Source organism: Mobula hypostoma, chromosome 11 (genome assembly GCF_963921235.1).
Source record: "Mobula hypostoma chromosome 11, sMobHyp1.1, whole genome shotgun sequence".
Taxonomy (NCBI): Eukaryota; Metazoa; Chordata; class Chondrichthyes; order Myliobatiformes; family Myliobatidae; genus Mobula; species Mobula hypostoma.
The window spans coordinates 102,197,084-102,217,493 of NC_086107.1; the positions used below are offsets into that span (position 1 = coordinate 102,197,084).

Below are 20,410 nucleotides of genomic sequence, written 5' to 3' on the forward strand. Positions count from 1 at the left end.
GTTCAAATACCCAGGAAGTTTTAATGAATTAAAATTACGTTTTAAAAAGTGAAACGTTTAAAAGATACATGCACACAGACTTGCACCAGGAACATAAATACCGGGAACACGCAGGAGGTCAGGCAGCATTTCTAGAAAGAGTAGCAGCATTGAACATCCCAGGATAAAGATAGTTCACCAGGAACTGGTGATTCTTCCCCCACCCCCCGTATGTTTTTATTTCAGGTTTCCCATTGTATGATTTTGAATTAAAGGACTACTCACCGTTTTCCTGTCAAACATTCCTAATGCATACTTAGGAAATCTAAGAGCTACAAAATCTGTGAACATCTGCTCTGCCCCACTGGAGGAGCTTACTAACAGAGTAGAAAGTGCTACTGCTGGCTTTTATTTATTTATTGAACCAGCCCTTTGAGCCACGCTGTCCAATTGTCCCCAAATTTAATACTAGCCTAATCACGGGACAATTTACAATTAACCTATAGTCTGGTCTGGCATTGCACTTCAGGGTGTACTTGGGATGCAAATGATTTGACTGAAGTTCAGGAACCCTGGTGGAAAATTTGTCCAACATCTTCTGGACCGAATGACTGATTACAGTTCTCAGGCGAGACCAAACTACTGTATAAAACCAGTACCTCAATCACTTGAGAAGAAAGTTTCCCTAATAACCTTTTGCCAAAAAAAATCTTGCTGGCACCTGATTTCACCACAAGACCTTTGACGTAAAAATATGCTCAAGCTCTTCTTGGGAAAACGAATCTTTTATCTGAACCAATATGACAGAAGATCAAAGCACTGCGAGTTCTACCACAAACATGTAGGTCAACACTGACCTCTTTTACACCTTAATAATAGAATTCTGACTGAAATCAGTAGTCTGGTCACTTGTTAAGACAAATTAATGCAATATATATAGATTTCAAACGCTTGGTATATCCTATGTATCAGCTAAATAATCGAAAGTACTGCCACGCGAAGGATAAACATAGCCCCAGAAACACACAAAACTTTCATAAAATGTTTACGACGGCTAGGTTTGTATCTGGAAAGTACAATAAAGTACAAGTTCTTAGCTAGGACTATTGTTACACACAACCAGCGAACAAAGGAAATTAATGTGCGCACAAAAGGTTAGTTACCTAAAATAATGTAATTAAATTATACTTATTAAAAATAATCTTTTAGCTAAATGTTTCTGTTAACTAGTTAGTTGGTTTTTCAAATACCACAATACACGTCATCTCACCTTTCCTCTTCTGGGATCTGGGAGACAATGTTTCGTGGAGTGACGAAGTTAAAGTTTTGCTAAGCCAACAACGTTAAGAAAACGTCACAGTAGATACAAGTTCGCTGTTGACTTTTATAAATAGTCTGTGTTCATTTAGAAGAAAGGTTTCCTGAAGATGTGGTACAAGAACGGTCAGCTTTTGATTTCTCCGCAATTGCAGATTGTCACTTCACATTTGACATGAAAAAGTTATTGCCTTATGCCTAAAACATCATGATTTTCTAGCTGAAAATACTGTAATAGTTAGACAGTTTAATGATTTCAAATTTTCCGTGCAAGAAAAAATTAAATCCAAACTGATTTCAAACTTTGCTCAAATGGTGGCATTTGTACTTCAAAATGAACAGATTTGCGACCTTGCAGTTGATGGACATTAGGGGAACCTTGCTTGCGTCTAGTGCGGACTGTGAGCGAGGTTTTAGCCTAATGAATCAACTCAAAAACAAGCTGAGAAACCGTTTAGGTGAATGTCATTTGGATATGTTAATGAGAATCAAAAGCTATCAATTGGATGGAAGTTCTATTAGTCTAGATAGAGTTTACAAAGAATGGGTAAATGCCAAAACAGAAAAGAGAAAAAATAACCGTGTGACTTAAATATGTATGTTATTTTGTTGTTATTCTGTGCAGTTTTATTTTGTAAACCTGCATAAACTGTGCCACGTGTGCATTCAGTGCGCACATACTTTTGTCACAAGAAAAAAAATTTGCGCACACTGAGTACTAAAAATTAGAGGGAACATTGGCTGGGGCCATGACAAAATACATCAGAAACTCCTGTCTACCTGGCTGGTCACAGCAACAATACCATTGATATAAACTTCTTATACTAGTAAAATGCTATCAGCTGTACAAGACTGACTGTCTAAAACATGGTGCAATGTTCTGGAAGCCATTATTGTTTCACATAAATGAATCATAAGGTTTTACAATACTGCAATCAGCCACAGAGAAGCAGTGATCAGCAGCATTAACAGGTTTTCAAGTGATAAAGGTAATGGCGTTCAAATCAAAGTTTGAAAGCACAGCTCACTTCTTTTAATACCCTGACATGTGTGGAACAGCCCTCTAATCAGTCCCATCTTCCCTAAAGGTCTGTAGTTCTCTTTTGACAAATAGCTCTTCCTGTTGCGTATTCAGGCAACACTGGGATTCTATTTCCACAAGCTTGTGTGGTGCAATAAAATTATACCTCAATTTTATCATGAAAAATTCCAAGGGCACGCACAACTCATCCTGGGATCAACATCAGAACCCCCACTGTACACACTGAATGAAAAGAGATCACAATCTCATCTTGTGGGGAAGAACATTGTTTGGTGAACAGTACAAGAACAAACTGTGCTTCTACACTGATGTTAAATTTTAAGATAGAATCATACATTACAGAGTTGGTTCATTTATATTACATGTTAAATAATACATAAACCAGAACAAGTTCTTCTCCATCAGTACAATCTTAAAAGACCTTTGTATCTGGAAGGTAGTTTTGTGCGTACACACACACTGTTGGTTTTGATGGGGTTGCACTCCTTTCCAAGGAATAGCCAACCTATATGACAATCCTGGTATTGAAAAGACTACAATTAGGCATTAGAAAATACTTTCCTATATATTCACAGAAGTACAGAATTCAAATTTTCTACACAGATCTGTTTTGATACTTTTTCAGCAGCTACAATGGGGAAGAAATGTCATCATTAGGGTATTATGCTCTGCAAATCTTCACACTTCAACACTCCGCTGTTTGATTTCCTGGACAAAAAAAATAGTACAATAAAATAAAACTGACTTTTCAAAGAATCTCAGACAATATCCCAGGTCCTGTAATTGGTTCAGTATAATCTACAGGTGAGTGTTCATGATTTCAGGACAATTGGGGGAACAGGATGAAAACACAAAGCATTCAGACCAAATTTACTGCTGAATTATCACCAACAATGCTGTGACAATAGGACCTGTGAGATAGAAACCACACACAGACCAAAGATGTCCTATTCAATCCTGGTATTGTGCTGTGAGGCATCAGTGCTCTGCTTTTTCCCACAAAGCACACATGTGGATTGGGTTAACTGGCCAGCGTAAATTGCGCTAGATCAAATTTTGGAATTAAAAAAATATAGGATTAATGTAAAGAGGTGTTGGATGGCTGGCATGGATCAGTGGACTGAAGGACATGTTTCAAAGGATACAAGTCAATAGCAATTTTGAAAGAAAACAACATCGATATCAAGTTTCTTTGATAATCACCAATTTAACAATGGATATCAGTTCAACCTGAACTGTTCCCCAACATTCTCCATCTTGCATTCCATAATCAACGCACAAAAGGTGCTGCATTTATGCAGCGTCTCATCATGCCTTCATATATTTTTTAAAAATGAAGTTCACAACTAATGGCTTCATTTCTAAAAAAATCAGTGGCACATATCAGAACCAAGAACAGCATATGGATGACTAACAGATCATGAATTTTTGATGATGTAGGCCAAGGGGGTGAATGTTGACCAGGGCACCAGTTTTCTCTTGAATCTTTTGTATTCTCCCAGCATAATTTTTCCTAAGACAGCATTTACAATGATGCAACAATACTCCCTACTGCACCATCTTGATTATATATTAGCTACTTGGGATTTTAGTTCTCAGCATGACTCAAAGAAAATGGGCTATTAAGAGCTGTTTAATTTTTCTATCTGGTCCTCCTGCTGATGTTTTGAAGAATTTTTTAACTTAAAACTTTCAATTCAATTTTTTGCCCCTTAAACATGAATGGGATAAGTTGAAAATGAATATTCAAGTTATACCCACTCATGAAATAACTGGAAAACTAAATTATGTCTCAATATTACTTTCAGGTGGAGCGAGGCCAGTTAGGGTGGTTATTATTAAAGTATTTCCATTCTCTGTTGCTATCCCCCAGCAATGAATAATCTGTAAATCCTGACCACTGAAAGAAAATACAATTTTATGTCCTGAGAAGCACCAAAAATGTAGAGAGCATCCATTAAAAGCAGGCAGTGTCGCTGTTGCACACAGTTTATTCAACAATATGGTAAATAAGAAAGAAATCAATTTTAGCAGTCTATACAGTGATCCAAAGTTCATATTTATAAGTAATTATCAATAAATTGCATGATTTACACGTTTCTGGATAGGTTTTTTTCTCTTTTTCTGCTTGCCCATTTTCAAGTTTTACACAGAAGTCTGAAAGAGGAAAAACCAAGGGATGTGTTCAATAAAATCAGCCACACAGTCTTTTTAAAGAATCATTCGATAGTCTCACCAAAAAATAAAATAAAAAGTAAAATGTCACCATTAAACTGAAAAACCCCACAATATTCTACATCCGCAGGACATTTGGCAGCTGCCAGTTTGTGCAATAGTCTTTCGTTCTACCTGTACAAATTATTAATACTTTGAAATTTCTGTTCAAACCCTTGTATAGAAATGAAAAAAAATTAAGGGAAGAAGGGGAATACACAAGAGGTATGATAATTCATTGCTGTCAAACAAAAACAGATGTATACAGTAAGACAGGCTGTATTTTTTTCCCATGAAATGCTTTGCATTAATGGACAAATGTTTACAAGATTTTCTGAAGTTAGAAAATAAAAATATGACTTCAACTCTCCTTTTCTTAAAAAAATGTAGGTATGGGCAACCTGCAATTGAAATAACAGAATAGGAAAACAAAAAAAGGACTGGCCATCGACCAGTGTTAACAAAAAATATATTCTTTGTATAATATCATCCCTCAGTTTTTTTTTCTCTCAATAAATTGCAGTTTGTTGAATTCTGGGACAATTGTCCTCCCTAGAAATTTCAAAATTGTTTTTTTTTCAGTACAAAAACCCTAAGTAAAGACGAAAAATGAGAATTTGCTCCCAAAATGCTACAAGATGTCTAGTGTATTGTGATTAATGTTTGTGCCTGTTAAGTCCGGGTTGTCAGAACCCAAGCCAAGGTCACTGGCGGCACCATGTAATCCTGCCATTCCAGGGTTAGCAAGTTGAGAAAGCATTGCACTCTGGTCCGGAGCAGTAAAATGTCCTTGATCCATTGGATTTGCCTGGGCAGCTACCATTCCCGGATGTGGGGAGTTAGTCTGTGGCGACACGTGATGTGGAGACGGTTGAGGTTGCATCCTGGGTGACGGGCTGGAATGAGGTGGTTGGGACTGCGGGCGTGGTGAAGGCACGGGCTGCGGAGACCGTACCTGGTTGCTGAGAGAGGATGGGTGCTGGCCCTGGAGGTGAGGTGACTGGGCCTGACCAGGGAGCATGTGCTGCTGCGGGCTCATGGAATTGGACTGGGCTGGTGAACCCATCTGCTGTTGCTGGAGAATTCGCTGCTGGAGGGCCTGATGGAGACTTGAAGTGCCCTCTGCACCCATTCCTGCTTGTGGAAGTTGGCTCATTTGTCCCATGGGTTGCCCCACTTGGCCCATGGCTCCCTGCTGCATGGGCATATGATGCTGTATCCTCTGCTGCTGCTGCTGCTGCATGGGATAACCAGAGCCTTGAGGCTGTTGGAACTGATTAGCCATTCCAGCAGCCATGCCGGAGTTTGATTGCTGCTGTTGCTGCTGCTGCTGCTTCTGCAGGAGCTGTCTTCGCATCAAAAGCTCCCGGAACTGGGAGTTCATACTTATGTTCATGGACTGCCCTTGTGCATTTATCCCACCCATGCTTTGTTGCTGTTGCTGCTGCTGCTGTTGTTGCTGCTGCTGCTGTTGTTGTGGCTGCTGAGGGATGTTGGGCCGCTGAACTCCAGACTGCATGGGGCTCATGTTCTGCATGCCTGGGTTGCCATGAATGCCTTGCTGTCCCTGAAGACCTGGCTGAGCCTGCATCCCGGGCTGGGGTTGCATCCCTGGCTGCCCTTGCATACCAGCCTGACTCTGGCTTCCTTGATACCTGGCTGCCCTCTGCTTAATGAAAGCAGCCATAAGCTGGGGATTGGAGCGGAGGATAGCGAGCACTTGCTGTTGCTGCATAGGGGAGCTTGGAGACCTGAGAGTCCGCAGCAAGTCCTGCAGGGCTCCGTGGGGAATGGCACCTCGACTGGGCTGAGGCACTCCTGATGCAACCTGGCACATGGGTGGTGGTGGCTGGGGTTGCATGTTCATTTGCAGAGCTTGCTGGGTCATCTGCATGACTGGCCTCTGCATTCCTTGTGGATGTTGCTGACTCTGGGCCATCCCAGCCTGACCCCACTGCGCCTGCTGCATGCCAGCTGGTCCCATTCCCTGATCTGTATGAGTGGGGCCTCTCTGTGACGGCTGTGGGTTCATGCTCATCCCAGGCATTTGATTCATGGGCGCAATGTGAGGGTTCATTACCCCGGGCCGCTGGAAAGACTGTTGCTGTGCCATCAAACGCTGAGCATCAGCTGCTCTCTGAATCTGCAAGGCCATCTCCACGGCAGCTGCTGGTGGTGGATGTTGAACAGGCGGTGTAGCTTGGGTTGCAGAGACGGCCTGACCAGTCGGTTTGCCTTGAGGTATAGGGGCTTGTGGTTGGCTTCTTGCCATATTGTTGTAGGAAGGCATGTTAGATGGTGGCGGAGGCTGTGGCTGGGGCGGAGGCTGAGGCTGAGGCGGAGCTGGGGGTTGGGGTTGTGGTGTCTGCGGGGTGCTCGGCTGCTGCCCTGTTGGGGTGGTTGGAGCGGTGCCACTCGGTGATGGCAGGCTTTGCTGTCCGACACCACCTCGCTGCATCGTGGCCATCCTCCGGCGCAGCATCTGGGCCTGTTGCAGACGGTGCTGCAGTTGCTGTTGACGAAGCTTGTGCTTGATGTTGAGACAAAATGGCACAGGGCACTTGGTCTCTTGGCAGTGCTTGGCATGGTAGCAACAGAGAGCGATAAGCTGCTTGCAGATTGGACAGCCTCCATTGGTCTTGCGTTTGCATCCCTTGGTGTGCTGGACCACCCTCTTCATCTTCTGGCAGGAAGGCAAAGAACAGTTGGCATTGCGACACTGGCAGGCATGGACCAGTGACTGAATGCAACGCTGAATGCTCAGGCGCCTTGAATCCCCAGTGCTCACTTCTGAACCTTGCGAGTTGCTCTCATCATCCAGGCCAAGGCCAAGTTTGTCCATCTTGTGTTCATGTCCTTTAGTGTTAAAGCAGTTGACACAGAGGTCATAATCCTAGGGCAAGAAAAAGTAAACTTAGATTACCATGTAGTGGTTAACATACAAGAGCTGATGAACTAAGTACATGAAGTCAGTAATTCTCAAAATTATAGCCTGAAAACTTTCCTAAAATTGGGACAGGATAATGGCATGTGACTTTAGCCTATAATACTTGAATTTGGAAGGTTTAATGGTGATCAGCTAAATTTTGACATGAGAAATTATTCATTAAGGTATTCATAAAACTTCTTCTGGTTGGGAAGTAACAAAAGGAAGAACTCCTGCAGAGACACAACCTAAATATTATGAAAAAGGTGGAAGAAATATATTTAATGCCTTAAATATAAAAATTGTCCAGTCAACTGAAACTATTCTAGTGATGAAGGGGCATTAAGGGAAATTATTAAATAATGTGGACTACCAAAGGATAAATGGAACTGAGATTCCACCAGCCATTACTTGAAAGAGTGAAACAGGTCCGAAGGCTGAATGGCTAACAGGTAGTTTTGAAGTCCAGGCAGCTTAAGATGGTGAAAGAATGGTCAACAGGGAAATATTCCAGAAAAATGGTTTAACTATCTAAGCAATGCAATGAATGGTCACAGGTTTTATCATAACCTTTTCAACCATGTTTCATTTAGAATTATTTAAATAGGAGCAGAAAGAGGTTTAGTACATGATTGCATACTTGGTATAAATATTAAACTGGAATAAGTGAACTGGAACAATAAACTAATACTAGTACACACCTCACAAACAGTGCAGTGCCACCTGGTCTCCACGTGGTGCTTGCATTCATTGCACGTATATACAAAGCGATCCTGGCCCTGGTTGTGGAGCTCTACCAACATACACATGGTCGACCACTTGGCTCGTCTCAGTGATGAAAATTCCATGTGCTTGTCCCTTGCCAGTGTAAGAAAGGCATCACGTCCATCCATCAGGTCACAAGCAATGAGTGGGTCAGGATCTAAGATGGTTGGCAGTGAGTTTGAGTTGGGACCCGCAATCAGGCGGATCACAAAAAACACCTGTTAAAAAAGATACCAGACAATTAAAATTCAGTCAAATCAAGTAGAACGGATTCCAGTTAATCAGGGTAGCCATTTATTTGGGGCACTCTTAAAGAACAAAAACTAATTGAGAAAATAGCCCATATTCCCTTTATTTTGATCACTACCACTGCTGAACAGGTTCTAATTAGTGGCAGTTGTACGTACTCATGTAGCCATTAGATGCTAGTGTGCTCAAAATGAATGGTGTTTAAATAGCATCAGTTGCGTGTGCTTGTGTGCAAAAAGCAGTGATTGCATCACTAATAAGCAGTAGGGCAATTCAGGACTGTTTTGCTCACTGAGGCTTCAAGCGTTCAGGCTTGGCGATGCCAGAAATGGCTGGGAGCAAAAATGAAACTATTTCACTTCTTCAAGAAGTTGGGAATAATGAGAAATTTAAATAATAGTTTATAGTATTATAGTATCATTGATATCGTTTTAATTTGTTCTGTATTTCTTTTTTATACCTTTTTAACTATTTCCATGAAACTTCGGCTAATTGGGGCAGCCCCTTAAAAAGGTCAAAATCTACTGGTCTTGATTTGTCTCAATTAAACGGAATCCTCAGTATAATAAATAATTTCTATTTCTAGAAGAATTCATCATATCCAAATAATCTTAACTAAATACAACTTATAAATGTAACCCGGTGATTATGTTACTGGATGAAGCGCCATCTTACTGTGTTACCATGGAAATTATTCTCAAACTAGTACACTGGCATGGCCTCAAATTCATTGTAGCAACCAGTTTCAGTTCATCCACTCCGCAAATAAAATACTTCCAACACTTCTGTCCCAATTCTATCCAGAATTGTATTATTTTTTGTATTTTTGTACTAGCAGACTTAAACCATATTTGTTCAATCAACTATTTTCACTGTTTTCTCATATTTTATTTCCACCAATTTATTTACAGACTGCAACAGAAAATGAATGTTTAAAAAAGTGCAGTGAAATATTTACGATAAATAAAATTTAAATAAAACAAGGTCATACAGATACATATTTTACAATGAATAGAATTATACAGATCAATTTGCCTAAGTTTCGAGAGAGGCATGTTTCTGATGACTCAACTCACTGAAGCATATCCGAGAATGGACTTTTGCTTAAATCTGCAAAGTAAAAGGTTCTCTATACCAAATATACCTGCTGCAAAACATTGCCCTCCAACAATAAAAATCCAGGACAAGACCCTGGAAAACATTTCCACTGTCCTTAATTCCCCCTCTCTCCCCACAGTAAAGGCAGACATTGATGACAAAATTCTTCATACGGCAGCATAACCTTTTGTTGACTAAGGAAAAGTATTGCGATCTCAAAATCAGAATAAAGCTCAGGGCCTTTACCTCTCACAAGCTTCAGTCATACACCACCTACAAGCAGTGGAGAGACATCACCATGTTATCTGCAAAATGCTCCTAATCCACTAGTAGGATAAAGGGAACAATGTCCTCTCCCAGAGCAACATTGCCAGCATTCGAGCTCTTGCACCCATTTAACAGTGTTGTGATCAGTGTTGTTTGTATGACCAAAATCAGATTTGTGAAACAGACAGCCTATACCTAGGCCTGATACAGCAGAACAAAAATGACCGACATTCTCAAAAACTTCTTGGAGGAGAAATGCAATTCCTTCAGCGATTCCTGGGTATCTCTGACCCACAGCTTTTCAAAATGGGGGAGCGTTCAGAATGGCATAGAGAACACCATATCTATTTGTCAGGAGCATACAGAAACCCAAAAATAAAACCCACCACTCACCTGCCCAGCAAAGGACCGCCTGCCCTAACTTTGGCAGAATCTGCAGGTCCTACATTGCCACTGCAAGTCTCATGTGCAACCAAGTCACTCTCAACCCCAAGGGACCAGCCAAGAGGAAAACTGTTTACATTGCAGCATAAAGTCCACCATCTATTTTCACTCAGGGATTATCACTGCTCCCTCTGCCTATCCTCATTCAGCTGCAGAAAGGGATACAATAGCCACCAGGTATGGAAATACTGGAGCTAATAGGAGTACCTGCACCACTGTCTTGGCTCAGACAGATAAATCAGATGACTTGTGTCTGCAGTTTAATCGGCACACCACTGCCAATTAAATTGTATTCCAATAAAAGTTTGTTTTCCCACAATTTTGGAGGAAGAGTGGATATATATTTTCTAAATTTCAAGGGTAGAGAAAGAGGAGGATATTGGATAGAATTACTAACCACTTTGTACCTTCTTTGAACAACTGTGATATCAGAATAACCAAGGGACAGCATATTCAATACTTGAAACAAGGAGACATACAAAACTAATGAAATAGAAAATATGTAATTACCTGCAAAAGACTATCGGAACAGCAGAAAGAAAACATACCTCCTTGTGCTTTTCCATGGTAGCATACAGTTTCTGGGAGAGGTCATTAGACACATTGGGCATCCCTGGTTTCTTCTTGTTACCTCGGCTCAGGCTACTCTTATTCTTGCTCGTTTTCTTGTTATTCTTTTTCTTTGCATTTTTGCTGTCTCCCTTTTTTCCCTGGAAAGATATAAATTTACAACTAGGGATTCATGGAGCAGCTCAGTTTGGAATGATGGCACATGAATCTCAATGTATTAAGAGTTAAAAATAAACGTGGACTGAGATGTTAACTGTCCTGTGCTATCACCAGTGGGATCATCAGTTGATCTGCCACCTGTCTTCAGGAGTTTCGGCCCGCTTATGATCAAGACTCCCTCGAGGTGGTGGGCCAGCAGTGCTAAAGCACCACCTCCCACTGGTGAGTTTAAAAACTTGGCATCTGCCTCTATCAGAGTTTCATCCAACAGATAGTCTGCTCTTCAGGTGTCTATGCAGCTACTAATAAAGCTTTTTAAATCTTTATTTAAGCTGTTTACATTTAATGGCAGTGGACTGGGTATTCCAGTGTTCAGGGCTGCTAGATCAGCTGTGGACTGGTCCACAATTTCTGGGTGGCAGACTAGATGGACAACAAGACAGGTTTGTATATCATAGCTTGAGATTACTCATATATAAACTATGCTATCTTGTTATCTTTTGAAGACTCCTAGACCTTACATTAGTTTTATTTAGAAGCCTATTTTAATTTAGCAAATTCAGATTCCTACCAAATGGGAAGCCACCTACGCTTTCCTGTGTAAAATGCAGTGCATTACTGCCCTAAAGTCCTCCATCTCGTCAACTTCCAAATTGTTTTATGAACACAGTTCACTAATTTGCAAATGAGCCCTGTGCTTATTTGGGGACACCAAATCAGCACAGGGCTGCTACTGTATTTAACTATAAATCAAACATCTGATCCCAGCAGTGTAGCTAGAGGACTTATTGTAGCACATAAGGGAGCTCAATAAAAATTAATGACAAAGTTTTACTAAACTCCTATCTGAATACATAATTACCAATACTTCAAAGAAGGGTGGGTGGTTTATGTATCAAGTATATCAAGTGAATAAAAACTCTGGAAGTCGAGATGATTCGGAAATGCTTTTTGTGATCAGTCTAATGGTTAACAAAATAATTAACATCAATACTAGAAAGAACTCTTGCCCTTTGTAACTTACCCCAGCTACCCCATGGAAATTCCCAAAAGCACTGCACAATGTTCAGAATGGCACAACAGATAGGAATCACTCAAATACCTGGAGATCAAGTGTAATTTCCCTTTAGTGGGCACATGGGAAGAGGAATTATTTTTCCCTTCAAGTTTAATTCCCCCTCTTTAACTTACTTCACTCTTGCAATTTTTTTTTCATGGCTGGTGCATTTGCTGAGGCACCTACACATGGTATTTTATGTGCACTTCAGTTTATATGAGCAACAACTTACATCTGTGCTCTCACTAGAAGTGTTGTTTTCCTCTCTCTTACGCTCTTCTTCCTCTTGTTCCAATTCTTTGATACTTTCTTCCAACACATTAGGCCAAAAGTCACCTTCAAAGTATGGCAACTCTTTTGCACTCGTCAGTCTGTCTTCTGTTGCCTGCTTAAATATATCCTGCAAGAGAAAAATACAGTATGAGTGCACCTATTGCATATTATATTATTTAGTAATATAACTACAAGGTGTAATACAAAAATGCGAACTAATGTACAAACTCTTATTTTACTACTAACATGTTTTCAAATAAGATAGCTTATGCTCATTGGAGAGAACAATATATCACCTGATATATGGGTAAAGAGTAGGGAAGACACCTGCGACAAGGTATACCCATTCATGGGGAAGACTTCGGGAGTAAACCCTGAGGGAAAATTCCTGAGTTGGAGTCCTTAAGGCAGCCCTACGTTGAGTTCAATGCTGACTGGCAACTCCTGCAATGGTCTCTGCCATTCCTTTGGATTTATTGGGTACGTGGAGAGGGGGAGCTTGCTGCATGGGCAACATCCATGGTCAACCCTGACCTATGAAGGCCTACAAAAAATATTGCCATAATTTGGTAATGGTTATAATGGGTGCACGTATAGTATGAACACATTAAAAAAAAACTGAAAACAATCTGAGCAGACTAGCCATTTTCAATTTAGCAGGCCTCTAACATTGGCATTCCACTGATATCAGTGGTCGGGCCTTGGACATTTAAAGATATTTTAGTAAGTCCGATGAAGAGGCCAAATACATCCAGATGGCAGCCAAGGAAGTCAAGTGCAAATAATGAAATTTTCAAATGGATACAGACAAGGTTAAAGTATGAATACAGGAGACAATGGCTAAAGTGCGATTAAATACAAGGGTAACCATTTCAATGATTTTTCTTTGTAAATAGTGTGATGTAATGTTTTGGCTTCCATACTAAGAAATAACATTATGCAAGATTTGAAAAAGACTTGGCAGGATAGTTACAGACAAGATAAAATCTGCAGATGCTGGAAATCCAAGCAACACACACAAAATGCTGGAGGAACTCAGCAGGCCAGGAAAAAAGTATAGTCAACATTTCAGGCTGAGACCCTGTGGCAGGACAGTGACAGAGATTTTTCTCCTTGCTGGAAAATCTAGAATGCCAAGTTAAAGGTGAATAAATCAGTCATATAGTTGAGATTAATACATTTTTTCCATCATTTGAGTGTAAGGCTGCTGGATATTTTGATTTGAAATGTATTAATGGATTTGGGAGAAGAACTGATCTGACATAGAAGATCAACCAGGATCTTCTATCAAACCATAGAACAGATGATCAGATTGTTCCTATTTGCATTTCCTCAGTTTCACCCACTTCTCACTTGGTCTAGTCATTTGTGAAACCCTTGGACATCTGAGCTGCTTAAATGTGAGCGGTGCTGGCAAGACTGGCATTTGTTACCCATCCTGAATTGCTCTGAAAAGATGCCACCTTAAGCCACCACAGTCCTGATGGTGGTAGTTTATGGGGATGAATGCACTCCCACATCTTTGCTAAGTAGGAAGTTCCAGGATTTAGACCCAGTGAAGATGAAGGAATGGAAGTGGGAGTTTCCTATCCTTTGAGTCTGTCCTTTAAAGTACTCCCAAGCATTTGTTTTAAATAATTTTGTTATTTGTGGCCGAGTATTCAGTTTTATCCATGCAATTCCTTTCCTAAGAGCTTTTAACACTCTCCAAATATGATGTGCTTTCCTGAACAAGCTCTGGGTTGGAGAGCCATTTTTTTCCCCCACTTAAAATTCAAACACCAAAGAGCATTTTTCTACTTTAAAGTCCCAATACATATAGAAATAATAGTAGCTGGAAACATGCATCCATCCCAATGAACCACTGGCTTTCGGTATCATTATGGCAAAAAATACCATGCACAATACCTTATAATCATGAATAATTCGCTCCGACGCTGCCTTGTCCAACATCTTCTTGTACCACTCCTGCAGTCTTTTGGGCTTGGGGATTTTCTGATCCAGTGGATGGCAGTGAAAAATATAATCATCACCTTCACTTGGAGGACAAGCCCAAATATGCCCTGCTGTGTATCTGGATCGGATTTAAAAAAACATGAAAAATGTAAAGCCAGTTTAGGACATCAATATAAACAAAAATTACTTACGGAAACTTCATAATGGTTAGCTCTCCCACCCACCCTGCAAAAGGGAACGTGTATGCTATATAGTAGACGGTTAGAAATAAAGCAATTTGGACACTGGGCACTTCCACCTGGCTAGTCCCTTTATTAGATATGTAACCAGGAACCATATGTTACTCTTTTAAAATCAAGAATGTTAAATTCAAAGCAAGTGGAAATAGAGTAAGTGCAAGACTAAGGTTTCAAGAAAAGACACCAAATGATAAATAATAATTATTTTTGGAGCATTTCAGTTTGATCTTAGCTACACCATGCAAACACTTACCCTAACTTTCTTACATATTCTAAGTATCCAATAAGAATTTCATGATAGACAGCTGTTCTCAGACATCGAGGGCGGAAGAAATGTACACTATCGAGGTATGATATGTATACACGTCTGCAAGGAAAAAGAAATCATTAAGTATCGTCAAAGGAAAAAAATATTCAACATTTTCAAAAGCACTAAAACTAATTTGAAAGTTACAGTCCCCCACACTAGTGGTCTTCATCAGTTGATGTATTGTGAAATGTACTGATATTCGAAGCAAGAAAGTGAACATTAATATAATAAATCCATGACAACAGGACACTTGGATGTTATAGAAGAAATCAAGTTGTTCAAAAAACGATTTACAGACTCAGAGACTGCAATAAACTATGAAGCAGGGTTCAACTGGAATATTCTCAAATTTTCAGGAATTCTAACTATTGTGTGACTAGAAGTGAATGAAACAAACTACTGTACTTCTACAATCAAACTTATCCCCTCCTTCCCCACACCAATATGAACCATTTTTTGTTTTGAAAGTTTTCTTTTCAGTAATTTATTTAATTTAAAACAAACAACATCTAGATTTGCACTCATCAATCCTACCTTCTAAAGGGAACATTCATAAGTGGCAATTAGGAAAAATACCCTCACCCTACCGAGTAGCAAATGAGGTGACAAACATCATAGTAGATCATTTTCTGTTGCCTAAAAGGTAATAATTCCATGTGTATACTATTACAAAATAACCAGAATTACCTTTGATTGGGTGGAGGACAGTCAGAACCATACTCTTGCACATGCATGCCGAAGAAACATACATCAACACCATCAATCTCTTCAAAGGCAAACAAAGCTTTCGTTCGATAAGGAAATGACTCTGCCATCTCCCCATTATCAACAAACCTGTAAGTGAACACCAAGTAATTAACATGTTTAAGCTTTGGAACTGCATCTTCAACTTATTGATATACTGATATTGTTATGAAATTTAGCACATGGATGTCATTCAGAATCAGCTTTACGTCCCTGTTACCGTAGGAGCTCCAGGGCACAAAGTAGATATAACTAGATGCAACATTTAGTATTAAATCTTTCAATACTCCCGACCACAGACTCAAATGCATTCCTTGTAGAAAGGACTAAATTTTCTATTTTAACTGATAATAAAAGCACTGAAAATCTTTTGAAAAATGTGAACTTTTTTGAACAATAAAATGTGAGCTTCATACAAAGGTATACATTGGGATAAATCTAACATCCACCATCATTTAAGTTCTATTAATTGTTAATTTTGTCATTTGAGATAACAAATTATTTCTGATATTTTTTCCACAGTTAAAATTTAACTAAGTATCTCTGTAATACAACAAAAGTCCGCCTATGTGGCAAATTTTAGCTCATATATTAATCACGTAGGGAGTTTTAGTACAGATCTACACAAAACAAGTTGGTCTCTGGAAGCTTTAACCATTAAGCAATTCCCCAGTTTATCAGTCGAGACCTTATTCTTTGTTAAAGTAAACTACTGTGCCATGCCAATGGTTTTTGAGACTGCCTGAAGGAAGCCATTAAACTGGAGGAAAAGAATTTTAACAAGGACTAAGATCTTGCTCTAAGAACTAGAATTCGATTGTAAACAAGGTGGGTCAACGTAAACCTGATTGGATGAGGACTAACCAATCAGGGCTGACTGACAAACGGGGGTATAAATACTACCGGACCAGACATGCCCAGGCATCATCCCCGATAAAGACGGCAGTGTTTATTATCGAAAATGTTGGTTAAAGTTGATGCCTGTACCCGGCTGGAAGACTGAGAAGAGTTTATTCAACGTCAATGTTGTAGTTAAGGGGGATATGTGTGAAATATTTGATAGGATAAGCAAGGTAAAGGTATTAAATATTTAGGGATTTATTATTTTTGGACATATCACCACATCAAGATGAAATATATTCCAAGTTGTGATAAGCAGTAAAGGAGGGAATTCTGGAATTTATTCCTCCTTGACCAGTGTTGCCAGAGTTCTGGAGGACCATAATGGTTATCTTATTTTAAAAGTGAAGAGGGCATAAATAAGTAAATACAGTAGTAAGCAAACTACTGAAACCATTTTTGATAACAGCAGTGACTAAGATCTGCCTGACAAATGTTTTCAAGAGGTAACAGAGATGGTTGTTGATACCAGTGTATTTAATTCAATATTCATTAATTTCCTCCTTACTCATTTTTTTTTGTAAAATCTACGAACTTATTTGAGATATCCCCAAAATCCAAATCTAACTGATTAATACAAACTATAAACAGCAATGACGCAGGTACTGAACCCTGTCAAATCCACTGGAAGCAATGGATTTGCATTAGTCATCAACCAGTACCTTTTATTTCCTACCATTCAACCACTTTTAAACACAATTTGCTACTCTCCTTTGATTTTCTCTTAGCTTTCTTTTTTTTTTGACTGACCGGTCAACTGGGACCTTGCTAAGATCCACGTACATCCAGCATTTTATTCCCATTCAGGCGACAACAAGGAAGTTTTAAAAAAACAGATCACCCAAATACAACCTTTGCTGAATAAAACCACTTTCTATTAAAACCTTGTAACATCACCAGTGCCTGCTTCAAAATAACCATGCTAAATTAATTCCAGCATTTCATCCTTCATCTGACTGGAATGTTTTACTAATGTGACTCATTAAGGTTAATTAGGGATGGCCAATAAACACTGGCCTTGCTGGTGCCATCCAGATCCTGAAAATGGATATTTAGAAATAAAGACAGTTCATTTAAAACACTTGCCTCCACCCAATTTCTTACCCAGTGCAGCATACCAAAAGGCACTAGTTCTCAAAAAATACAGAATTATTACCACTTTGTTAAACTGAAAGTCCATCACCATTTTTAGAATGACATCACACAGAACAGCTTCTTCTGCTTTACTCAAAAATTTCTTCCACTTTTGATGAAGCTCAGTTACCAAGTCCCAACTGCAATGTTTCTACAAATGTATCATGCTACCTCTGTCATGTTGCTGATGTGTTTGTTATAGATATCCTACATATAAAACCAGTTGTCATTGTATATGCATTTCAAATGAAGCTCCCTCCCCCATCCATTTTAGAGATAAAAGCTTTAGTGCAGCTGAGACCCTCTCTTACCTTGCCTTCATTCCTGGCTTGACTTCCACAGTTTTATCTGAACTGTGTACCACCCGAACAGTGCATTCGCCAGCCTCCGGATGATTCTGCCTGCGGAGGAAGTCGTTAATACGAGTTTCTAGGTAAGCACCCAGCTTAGTGGTTGGTAACCCTAAGGAGAAAACAAAAAGTTTTTGATGTAATGTTATGCATTCTTCCTTACTTTTAATATTACACTTCAGTAAAAAAAATTAAAGGCATCAGATGCACACTAACCTACGCTGTAGCCATACCATAGCCAATGTAAATCATTACAATTCCTTTTCAATGCTTAAAGTCCAAAGTAATTTTATTATCAGAGTACATTTATGCCATCCTACACTACCCTGAATTTAATTTTCTTGCAGCTTTTACAGTAAATACAAAAAACAATAGAATCGAAAAGCTGCACACAAAGATGAACAATTAATGTGAAAAAAAATTGCTTGCAAGCACAAAAAAAATCCAAAATATTAATAAACAAATAGAGAACTAAGATGTAGAGTTCTTGAAAATGAGTCAAGATGTTGTGGAATCAGTTCAATGTTGGCAGTGAGCGAAGTTATCCCCTCTGGTTAAAGAGCCTGATGGTTGAGTAATAACTGTTCCTGAACCTGGTGAACACAGTGAATGCTGTTTTATTTATTCTTAATTGTCTCCACCCAACATGCATCACAAATAGAAACCACTTTCTAGAAAAATCATTTCCACAAGTTATTAAGAAATGTGCATCACTGTGAGCCACTATGACATACTAATTATAATGGAAAATTTATTCTGAGGCTAAGCTGAATTGCCTATTTCTGTAGGTGGTGAATATGGGTTACTGATGTACCATGTTCAGTTGTTAAGATGTGCAGTTCGCTATCATCTCCAGACAGTGACAGGAGTAGAAGAGATGGGGTCACCAACATCTCCAATGACAGGGACAAAATGTGAAAGTTATCTTGCTAAGCATCTTGTAATGGACACAGGCATTGCCAGCAAGCATGGCATTATTACCTCATCCCTAATTAAACACAAAGTGATGGCGACTTGTCTTCTTGAACTGCTGAAAATACTTCCACCAAGTAGTTTGGTAAACACTTCCAGGATTGACACAATAAAGTGATGAAAATCTGGCTATCTATTTCCTTATCAAGAATGAAAGTGATTGCTCCCAACCACTGAATGTCAATATTAGGTTATTACACTCTCATTGGCTGACACAGCTGTGACACGGATGTTAGCTGTCTCTTTTTAACTAGGGACTGCATCATTTGAAGAGGATTGTGAATAGAATTAACAGTGCACATTCACCAGCACTTTTGACTTCATAATGGAAGCAGGTTATTAATAAAGTGGCTGATAACGGTCATGATGTGCAGTAATACACCTCCAACACCACGTTTTCCTTTGTGCCAGATATGACTTTATCCACTGGAGTGATTTCCCTTGTTGCTTACAGGCCCCAGTTCTACTGGGTTCCCTGATGCCACCCTGGGCCAAAGGCTTCCTTGATGTCAAAGGGAGTGACTTTCTATCTTTGGGAAGCTCAGATATGGATAAAGGGCACATGCTTTTGAAGGATAGTTGCTTTTTGAGACATTGTTTTGTTAGCCCATCCAACAGCTTTTAAAACTGCATTGATTTTACAAACACTTTTCACCAAAAAAAGTCTACTTACTTTTTGCACAGAATTTATTTTCTTTTCTTGTTTTCCCAGTTTTCTTTAAACAGGGATCACAAACAAAACTGCAAGAAGCAAGAGGAGACTGGTTAGACAGACTTGGAAATTAACAGTATAATTAAACATATACAGATCTCTCGATGTAACGGTGTTCTACGTTTTAGGAATGGCTTCTTCTCCACCATCAGATTTCTGAATTGTCTATGAACACCATCTCAATACTTCCTTCTCTTTTTCCACTATTTATTTATACTTTATATATTTCTTATTATAACACACAGTAATTTCTACATACTTTGCTGCAAGATAACAAATTTCATCACTTACATCAGTGACAATGAATCTAATTGTGATTCTGATGCCAATGAATTGGATTCTGATGCAAACTGAAGTTATTATTTTCCATTACCAAATCAGGCTCTGAAAATGTACAGAACTAATAGTTTTATCCGTGAAGAAGCCCATATTAAGGTAACTCTTTGACTGTGTTAATCTTTCACCATAAAGATGACAATCTATCACAATAAGATTGTTCAAAATATCTCCAGTTTGCCAGTCTTACAACTATTATGTCAGCAGGAATTAATGGTTCTAGAGCACATTTTGTGATCTCAATCTGGTTGACCAAATCACACTCTCCACACTGCAGATCAATTCAAAGAATTTGCTCTTCAGCCCACTGAGTTCACACTGACCATCAAACACCCATCCACTCCAATTCCATCTTATTCTCCATGTATTCCTGTCTAACTCACTCCACATTGTATCA

The 20,410-nt window shown here is 39.3% G+C and overlaps 1 protein-coding gene across 1 annotated transcript in view; it reads right to left on the reverse strand.

The window, feature by feature from the left end:
- Window positions 1-4,311: 4,311 nt before the first annotated feature.
- The window catches only part of LOC134354026 (histone acetyltransferase p300-like), a 93,415-nt gene continuing 77,316 nt past the window's right edge, over window positions 4,312-20,410 (reverse strand). Inside the window, exons 23-31 of the mRNA XM_063062698.1 lie at window positions 19,639-19,706; window positions 17,955-18,105; window positions 15,553-15,699; window positions 14,809-14,922; window positions 14,269-14,434; window positions 12,320-12,487; window positions 10,850-11,011; window positions 8,180-8,461; window positions 4,312-7,445 (exon numbers count right to left, since the gene is read on the reverse strand). Coding sequence (XP_062918768.1) covers window positions 5,184-7,445; window positions 8,180-8,461; window positions 10,850-11,011; window positions 12,320-12,487; window positions 14,269-14,434; window positions 14,809-14,922; window positions 15,553-15,699; window positions 17,955-18,105; window positions 19,639-19,706 — 3,520 coding nt within the window. The 3' untranslated portion in view covers window positions 4,312-5,183. The remainder of the gene's footprint in view (window positions 7,446-8,179; window positions 8,462-10,849; window positions 11,012-12,319; window positions 12,488-14,268; window positions 14,435-14,808; window positions 14,923-15,552; window positions 15,700-17,954; window positions 18,106-19,638; window positions 19,707-20,410) is intronic.